Source organism: Octodon degus, unplaced genomic scaffold, assembly GCF_000260255.1.
Source record: "Octodon degus isolate 3935 unplaced genomic scaffold, OctDeg1.0 scaffold00017, whole genome shotgun sequence".
NCBI classification, from domain to species: Eukaryota; Metazoa; Chordata; class Mammalia; order Rodentia; family Octodontidae; genus Octodon; species Octodon degus.
In genome coordinates, this window is record NW_004524593.1 from 18,980,872 (window position 1) to 18,990,717 (window position 9,846).

General features: G+C 41.8%; 1 protein-coding gene across 1 annotated transcript in view; it reads right to left on the reverse strand.

Annotated features, from left to right (window-relative positions):
* Positions 1-517: 517 nt before the first annotated feature.
* Gpatch2 (G-patch domain containing 2) overlaps positions 518-9,846 on the reverse strand; it is a 187,369-nt gene continuing 178,040 nt past the window's right edge. Inside the window, exon 10 of the mRNA XM_023710304.1 lies at positions 518-1,839. Coding sequence (XP_023566072.1) covers positions 1,619-1,839 — 221 coding nt within the window. The 3' untranslated portion in view covers positions 518-1,618. The remainder of the gene's footprint in view (positions 1,840-9,846) is intronic.

Below are 9,846 nucleotides of genomic sequence, written 5' to 3' on the forward strand. Positions count from 1 at the left end.
TGCTTATCAGGACCTCAGAATTGGGCTTCTTGACATTCTAGGACTTTAGAAGATCTTTAGGCAATGGAATTAGAAAAACAAAAGAAACTTCCAATAGATCTTGAACAACCGTACACCACTACAAAGAAGTTAGAAAGCCTGTACATAATCTCCACCATCACTCCCCCTCCCATATAAAAAGCGAGCATTTAGACAAAATAATTTAAAAATAGCAAATTTCTAGTGACAAGCTTTCAGAAATCAGCCACCTAAGTTCACTGTAGCACATACAAATGCCTCAAGGAGCACCTCATCGGGCGATCTACAGTCCCTGAAGTGCCCTGCTCTCTTACCACACAGCCCTGGGAAACAGAGTTCTTGAAGGAAGTGTGGGCCTTTGGCAACCCAGGAAGGCTCTGATAGCTCCTGACTTGGCAGGGGCACGCAGCTACTTCGGGCCCCACCAAAGATCTGCTCTCTACTGCTTTGAAAAACTCTTTTTGGATGACTTGCAAAATTGAAAAAGAAAACACTAGAAAAGTGATTCATATGGACTTTCTTGACCTTTACTCAAAAATGCAAGCCATTAGAAATAGAATAATACAGTAATTATTAATTCTTAATGATGGAGATAACAAATCAGCCCATCAAACTAAAAGCAATTTAAAACCTGTGGTACTATGAAGCGCATGATGGAGAAACAGCTCCATATTAAGCATAAAATAAAAATAACCTTTTTGCTTAGATGTAAAGTAACAGATTAGATTCTAAAAATTGGGCCTTAAGCTCTTTTCACTTTCTCTAGTTCACCTTGTAAAGGGGCCAAGCCACTGCCAGAAATCTGAATTCTTGGGAGAGTCATTTAACCCTTCAAATAAATTGATTCAATAGTCTAATGATTTACTCCAATGATTAAAATTTAAAATCAGTTTCTTACCCTTGAGTTGATCTTAAAAAAATATCAGCCTTTGGGAAGAGAGGTAGATGTCAGGATGAACGGAATTTACAATTCAGTCATGGGGAATTTTTAAAAATACATTTTTCTTTCAGTAATCATTTTATGTGCTACATGAGGTAAAATTTATAAAAACGGCACTGAAGTAATGTTGAGGGCGCTCTGGTGATAATGACGAGGTTTATTTTTGTCAAATGTCTGAGGCAAATGTTGACTGCTCTTTGCTAACTACGAACTTTGCACTGTGTTGTCCAAAGCTGTAAAATTATGCCAGAATGGGAAGTCCCCCAGCCTCTCAGCCTTGTGCTCAGGACGTGGAGGAGGGATGAGAGGAGCCAGGATCCTGTCTGGGAAAGAAGCAACGCTCACATCTGTCGGGGCATTCAGCACGCATGCGCTGAGCAAATGCTAGCCAGCACTGGCGCTGCAGGTCAAAATAAGTGACAGAAACCACCTGCCTTTTCTACCTAGAAAAGGCCAGAAATTACTGGAAGAATTCACAGGTACAGGTGTCCATGTTAGCACCAGGGAGCGCGTCCCAGCAGCAGGACAGTGGGTACGGGGAAGCTCGTGAAGAATTTGAAGCAATGTTGATTTCCGCTTCAGAATTAGAAAGCATAGTCATTGGAGAACAAAGGGACAGGTGAATAAAAACCACAACACATTTTGTCCTTTCCTTTCTCCTTAGGGGGATTTTTCTGAAGCAGGGATAGGAGCTGCAGGAGTGCTTTTTGGAAGAGGAAACCCAAGGCCTAAACCTTTCGGTCTCTGCACAGCTTGGAGGGGCTCTGCGATCCCCTTGCCATCGCGGCCGAGGCCCGAGCCCGGGCTCCAGCCCATGCTCTGCAGCATGCGGTTCCCAATGTTGTTTTCCAGGATGGGCTGGGCGTTTTCACCAACTAACCCTGCAACGAGAACAAGATAGACATGTCAGGGTGGAGGGAGTTGAAGGCCTTCAGCTAGGGGACCTGTGCTTTCCTAGTGCTTTGCTGTCAATATCAATAAAGGTCCAGGGAGGGGTACTTACGCGCCTTGGATTAACCATCCAGAACCTACTTCAGTTGAGGCAGCGATGCAAGAGCCATCCGCCTCGCTTAGGTGGCGCTGCACCGCTGCAAGGCTTGGCTCTCTTGCATGGGAAAGGGGCACAGCGCAACAGACGGCCTGTCCCCCATAGCTTCAGGATCGGGGAGACAGTGCACATCAAGAGCGTTCCTTAATCCATGACTACTCAATCCTGGGGTTTACTTTTATTACCACAGGAGCCTCACAGAGAACTCTGAAAATTATCAATGTATAGTATTGTAACACCTTCCCTTTCTGAAGCAGTTCTGGGAGTGCTCTTTCCAGACTGTCTTTATGAGACTGCCCTTTGGGCAGGACCTTGACATCCAACGACCAAAAGTTAAAACCCAAGCAGAAAGCCTGACTGGGGTCTTCTTCAAGTTTTAGCAGTTTATGCTCTTAGATTCTTCTTGTTACTGATTATTTAATCCTCTGAATCCTTGATTTCTCTTTCACCTTGTTTTCATGGGTCCACACTTTGGCAGCAGGTAAGGACAGAAAGATAGAGGGACACCGTAATTAAGATTATATATATATATATCTTGTGATGGAAAAATATGATTCAAAAATGACTGAAAAATGATTGAAAAATGTGCTTAAAAATGATACGGCAAAGAAATTACTACAGAAAAGACACTGGCATCAGTCTGCCCAGTATCCTCCCCCTTACTTTGAACACACTAGTCAGCACTCTTGCCCCACTTCAGAGCAGTTCTCAAGTTCTTTTTCGTCAGTGTCTGTATTTGTGCTCCCACGGCTGCCTTGACATCCCAAATCAGTTCAAGACATTGGCCTTTCCTGGTCATGCTACTTGGGCAAGAGCCAGAAGGCACACAGTGCCAGAGGCGGTGAGTGAGGCGGACAAGGACACACGGTGGTGTTTCATGAGCCTGCCTTTCCTTTGGATGGCACTTAGTAGAAGCATTCACTGCATTTTTGACCATACCTCATACAGACAGCCTGGAAAGAGCACGCCCAGAACTGCTTCAGAAAGGGGCAAGAATGACAGGCTAAGTGTGTTCAAGTGAGGTGGGGGGGGCACTGTGAGGAGAGTAATGAAAACGTGTCTTTTACTCTAACACACTTTCAAGCTTTGAGCTCTCATGTTTTGATCCCACCACATGTCTTCATGGCCGCCCTCCTGAGTCTCCAGCCTAAAGACATCTCCTTTAAAACTTTCATTAACCCATGTCTGCAGAAGCTCATGCTCACGCTCACCTGGCGAGCTGGCGCAGGGACATGGAGTCCACACATTTTCTTCAGTTCCCATCCCTTCCCCAGCTGCCTCTCTCCTTCCTTCCCTAGATCCATTTCCCATTTGCAAGAGATCTATCTCCCTGGTTCCTACAGTGCATTCTTCATTTTACTCTCTATATCATTGATACTTTGGGCTGCTCATGTAGGAGAAACATATAGGATTTAACTTTCCTCACTTATGTCACTTAACATTATGGTTGCAAGGGACAATCATTTTCCTACAAATGACTCAACTGTACTCTTTTTATGATTATGCAGTACTCCATTGTGTATAAATACTGCACGTTTTAAATCCTCTCACCATCTGATGGAGACATAACATTCAGGTACTGTGAGCTCTGTGCTTCTTTAAACATGAATATAAAAATGTATCTCTGTGACATGATCCCTTTGACTCCTGGGGGAAGATGCCTAGAAGGTGATGTCTGGGCAAATGGAATTTCTAATCTTAGGCTTGGGAGGACTCTGCACAGTGACTTCCGCCCTGCGTGCGCAGTCCTCCAATCGTATGGAAGGGCTCCTCTCCCCAGTCAGTTACTGTTCAGGTAATTCACTCCAGAGAGTAAGAACTGAGCCGCCATAACCATCAGCTGGCTTTGGGCTCATCAAATGGAGTCAGTGAAACAAGAACCTTAAACTGTGGAGTGGAAAAGCAAAAACCAAAACCAGAATCCCCTCCGGCTGGCTGCAGCTTTGATCGCGATGGCTGGTCTCCAAGAAAACATCTTCACTATTGTTTAATGCTCGAACAGTGCGCATATACTAAAATCTTATTCCTGGGGAGGGGACTCTTACAAAAACAAAGAAGTGCCCTGCCTCAAACGTCTTGCCCATCCATGTAGCAGAAGAGCAGCGAGGATTTATTTTGGAATCTGGGTGATGGCGGTGGCCCAGCCCGACCTGAGCCCAGGACCTGGCCTCCTGTCCCTGATTTTTCAGTGACCGCCATGAGTTAGTTCATTTCGGTCCACAAGCTGAAGTCAGACCAGGCCCTAATGCTGCCCCAGGCGACACATCTGTTTACATTCATGTTTTTGGCACAACAGCTAGCAAAAGATTGACTTTAAAATTTGATATTTAAGAGAAAGTTTGAGGCCAACTTAAAATATCTCTGCAGAAATTGATAAGAGGTGGTCCATTTTGGGTCCCAAAGGAAACTACAGATGGTAACCGATTCCCAACATCAGTGGGCGGTGGCCAGCCTACTCCCAAGCTTGTGTCTTTGTAAAGGTGACAATGAACCCATTCTAATGTCATAAATGCTGCTTTCATTTCTTTGCAGAAATAAATGATTATTTTGTACCTTGAAGGGAACAAGTAGAAATAAGGACATTTAGTTTAATTTAATACTTGAACGCTACACATCTTCATATAGCAACAACTAAGAAGAAACAACGGTCCCTTCTCTGTCACAGAAAGCACTTCAGGGCCAGAACGCTGTGCTCTCCTCTCCTGTCTGGGACATTAAGACCTCGGGGTGGACAACACAGCCTCAGAACCGCTGACACCACGAGTTTGATACTGTAGAGTGGATAAAACATTTTTTAAAAAAGTAGTTCTCATGTAAGAACCTAGACTTGGATTATATTTAAGAATTCAAAGAATAGCATTAAGTAAGCAAAGTCTGAGAAGTACAAAAGGCACCCTGTTCCTGCGGATGGCCGAAAGTTTTATTTTTTTTTATATAGAAAAGTTCAGTAATTCAGATTATTTTCAATTTGCTCTATGATGTGCAGCTGGGTTTCACATGATTCACTAAATAAAATCAGTTCAAATGTCTTAATTAGAGACAGTGTACTTTTTAAAATAGTGGAAACTAAATGGAACCAATTTCTTTTTTTCTTAAATAATGAAAGCTGAAGGAAAGGGGGAGTATTCTTGGTAATAGATGTTTTTGTGCTGCTGAAACACATTTCTTATGGAATGATAAAGTAACAAAAATACTCATTTTAAAAAATCTTTTATTGGATTTTAAAACACAGGGATGTTTGCTTTAATACCATCTGGGTTGGCTCTGCCGCCGGCCGTGTCAGGTGTGCAGGGTCAGTGCCTGACATTATCTCCATAGCTTAGAACAAGGGGTGGGCTGCTAATGGTCCTCAGGCAGGGCAGTCACTTCACCGCACAAGGAATAAGCTGGCATTCCGACTCTGGCCAATGTCATCCCAGAAATCTATTTCCTTTTATTACTGTGCCATCCTCTGAGAAATTTTTTTTTATTTATTTTAAAATATTTTTCTTTTTATGTATTCGGTACAGGGTCTCACTACGCAGCTCAGACTCATAGTGATCCTCCTGTCTCAGCCTCCCCAGTGCTGGGATTACAGGTGTGCACTAGCATTCTTTGTCTCAGTGGCCAGCTCAGTGTGCCTGGGGGTGGGGCCAGCGCGGCATGTGGTGCTGGGGATCAAACCCTGGGCCCTGAGCTTGACTAAGCAGGCGCTTAGTTCTCTGAGCTATCTCGCTGGCCCTTCTCTGAGGAATTTTGGTGGAGATACTGTTTCAAATCATTTAAGAAAATCCACATAGTAATGTATAAATCATTACATTAGGTTCTCTCCATTTGTATATGGAAATATATACACTGACATATTTGGATAACTTAGAATAAAACGATGCCCTGCACCCCTTAGAAATTACGAATGTTTCCCTATTCATCAATTCTTCTGATCTTCCTTAGTCTAAAAGGTAGGTATGACTGGCCTCATTTTTAGATGAAACTGCTGTCTGCAGTGGTAGTGCACCCAGCCAAAGTCAACAAGACAGAAAGCATTCCAGTGGGTACCTCAGCGTAGGATACCCGAGTCCAAATGTTATCCTTTCCACTGACTCCTCAGAATTATTTTCTGTTAGGTCACTTCTCCCACATTTCCCAAAGTGACTCAGATACTTAATCTCCTGGAAAAAAATATTAACCTTAACAAGTATCGCACATCTCATTGATGAGTTTGAAATACTGTAAAGTTGTGTGATAAATCTAGCTACAGATAGCTTTCTTTTGCTAGTACTTCAATTGTGCCTTAAATTTTAGTTGTCTTTATTATAAAAAGCATATACTAGGTTTCATCCTTTTGTTCATTTTAATTATCTTTGAATTGATGGATTTACTCCACTGATATTTACTGTAATAACTGATATATCTGGATTTATTTTTACTATATTATTTAGTACGATTAATCTTGCATTTTATGCATTTTGGTATCTTTTGGGGCATCTATTGCTTCGTTACATTAGCTTCAAAATTAAATGCTGTATTTTTCTTATGTTAGGGATTATCTTTAATGGTTAAACAGACATCTAACTTGCCATCAGCATTTTACATATTACTAGAGTACAGAATTTTAGACTCATTACATTCTCATCCAAGTTAATCATCTTCATAGTCACTGCTATTATTACTTTCATATATTCAGTATTTGTTTTGCTTTAGGGACATGATCAATAATTCCTTTTTAAATTTCATCATCTGTAATGGATTCTGTTGTCTTCCACATGAGGTATTAAATGTACTAATGCTGAGTTTTACTTCAAAGTGACTATTTCATCCTCAGTCTTGTGTAACAGTTTCATCCTCAGTCTTGTGTAATAGTTTAGCTGGGTATGTATCTTTAAGCTGGTTTGGTTATTTTAACTCAGCACTTTGAAAAATAGTATCTCTTATTCCCTAGATGCTACTGCTTGCTTTTTTCCTTTTTAAGTCTGTTAAAGGATAGCATCATTCTTATGTAGGTTATTTTTTTTTTTTTTTTTCTCCTTTGCTGCTCTCAAGTTCTCTTCATTTTTGGTATTCAGAAATTTACTGCAACGTGCCCGGACAGGCCTTCTGTTATGGTTTCTATCTAGATGTCCCCGAGGAGCCTCAGGCGCTCCTCCGTGGGGCTCCCGAGAGGTGCCTGGATCATCGCGACAGCGCAGAGGGCTTGCTCTTCGGAGGTGGAGCCCCGTCTGAAGGAGTGGGCCGCGATGCATGACCCGGAGGGACTGATCTCTCTCCCCAGGTCCTCCGGAAGTCTACTTCCTGCTTCGAGGAGGCGAGCAGAGCGCCTCTGCTTCGCTAGGCCCTCCTGCCTGCGGCTGACGGACCGTGGACTAAAACTTGAGCCAAAGTAAAAGTCTCTTGTTTTAAGTCGCACATGTTGGGAATTTTGTCCCACCGGTGAGAAAAGTAACTAAGACGACTTTATTTACATTTAATATCTCCTGACACACATTTTTAAAATATGAAAATGCATATTTTCTTCAATTCTATAAATTCCTTATGATCTTCTTGACTTGCAACTCGCTTTGTCTATTCTTTCTGTAAATTCTATTGGATACATGTTGTATTTTATTCACCTGTATGTCCTTCAGGCTTGCTATATATTTTCCATCTTTTTCCTCTCTGTGCTGTTTTCTGGTAGTTTATTCAGGTTTATCATAACTTTCTCCTTCTTTTTGGTGGACTCGAATCTGCCCTTAGCTCATTCAGTGATTTTTGTTTTCAAAATAAAGTAGCTTTAATTTTTTATTTGGCCTTTTAGCACATGTGACCCTTTTTTAGTTTATTATATGGAGTCATCTTCAGTGAATGTTTCACTCCTGGCTCTTCTGTTGCCGGGCTGAAGTCATGCCCCTCTACTGCGGCTTTGCTTTTGTTTACAGACCACCTGTTATCTCAATTTTTTGGCAAAGTGTAATTTTAACTTAGAAACCCAAGTGAGGGCAGCGTAGTGGCCACAGCATTTAGAGAGATTTCGATTTGGAGCCCAAGTAGAAAGACTCCTTATTGTCTACAGCTTCCCATGTCTAGATGTTCCCTTTTTCAGAGGTGGCTGGATCTAGAGCGTGTGGTGTTGGGACTGTTTCCTGGTGCAATGCTAGGACCAAGGGCACTATGATTAAGAATATGAGTGCTGCCTGCCCTGATCAGCCTGGATAAGATGTAAGGAAGGGGCTGTTAAGGTCCCTTGTTGCTTTGCTACCTTCTGCCCACCATGAACTGTTCTTTCCTTTGTGATGCCACTCTGCCTTGGAGCCAGCAGATTATGGACTGAAACTACTACAAACTGTGAGCTAAGTAAACCTGTCCTCTCTTGATCTTGGGTGTTGGGTATTGTGTCTCAGCAATGAGAAAAGTAGCCAAGGCAGTGGGTTTGCACCTAGCCTCCGGTTTCTGTGATCAGAGCTCCTCACAGGCTCTGACTACCTAAGCAGCTGGCAGGCAAGGCTCCCTTCCCACAGGGCCAGGAGGGGTCCAGGTCTGCAGGCCTGATAACCATGAACCTGGGTGTGGGGCTGCTCAGGGCCACTGTTCGTCCTAAGCCTTCCCATGTCTTTCCATTTTATTCAGCATTACCTGGTCTTTTGTAGGCTGAGAATTTTCTTATTACATTGTTTTTACAGTGTCAAGAATAGCAGTTGTGCTCTATTTTCCATGTATGTCGGCAGTCCTTTGGTGTTCCCCAAATTGACACACAGTAAAGAAGGACTGACTAAAGCTCTACTAAAACACATGCTAGAAATATGTCAGGTAATGGGGAGCCCCACACTTCCTGAGTCTTTGCTCTTCGTTCAGATAGAGTGTGGTTCAGAATCACTAACAATCCCCTCAGAAAGGCTCGTTTTCAAATCCTGGGAGAGATAAGATAATCCACAGTGGTGATGTGTATCTGGTGATAAAACATACAATCATTGGCTAACTGAGGAAATCTAATTCGTTAACAAGTGAATCAATATGCCAAATATTTCTAGGTTTTGCTTGTATGACTTATTGGAAAGCATAATTTGTAAAAAATTAAGCCATTATTATTACTTATATCTTGCCTTTACTATAACTATTGTTATTATTATTATTATTATTTTATTTTTTTTGGGGGGGGGCAGTACCAGGGATCAAATTCAAGACTTAGAGCTTGTCAGGCATGTGCTTAAACCACTAAGCTGTATCTCTGGCCCTACCACCTTAAATATTAAGAAATAATATTGAAATTATAGTGGGATGTGGAAGAAAATGTTGAAAAGTGACAAACAGCTGCAATGTAACCTCTTGCCAAGAACGCAAATGCCCATGAAAACAGGTACTTTGCAGCAATGTCTACACCACGGCAACAGGCCCTTCTGCACAACTCTTTCACAGAAGAAAGGGTGACCCCTTAGATTGAACATTTTCACTGTGGCGTTATTTCAACAGAAAGCCAAACAATGATGGCCAATAGTAATTTTGAATAATATTGAGTTTGATACTGTAGAGTGGATAAAACATTTTTTTTAGAAAAGTAGTAGCCACGATAGTTCAGTAAACATACTTAAGTCTTTTTACCATCAAATCTTCAAGAAGCTGACTTCTACCCAAATCACACACAATGCGGCTCACTCCCTTCTAAAAGCATTACTAGTATTCTACCTGTTTTGTTCACTGCTTTTGTTCACCTTTATAGGTGACAGTTTTCTTTTTTTTTTCTTTTCAAAGTTTTATTGATAAACATATAGCAATGAGACAGTTTCAAATCAAATCAAAAGTACAGTTTCAACAAATAATATACTGCATATATTATTCTTAGTGGTTAAATGCTGTACAAGATGCAGACTTGTGATCCTACTTACAAACACCA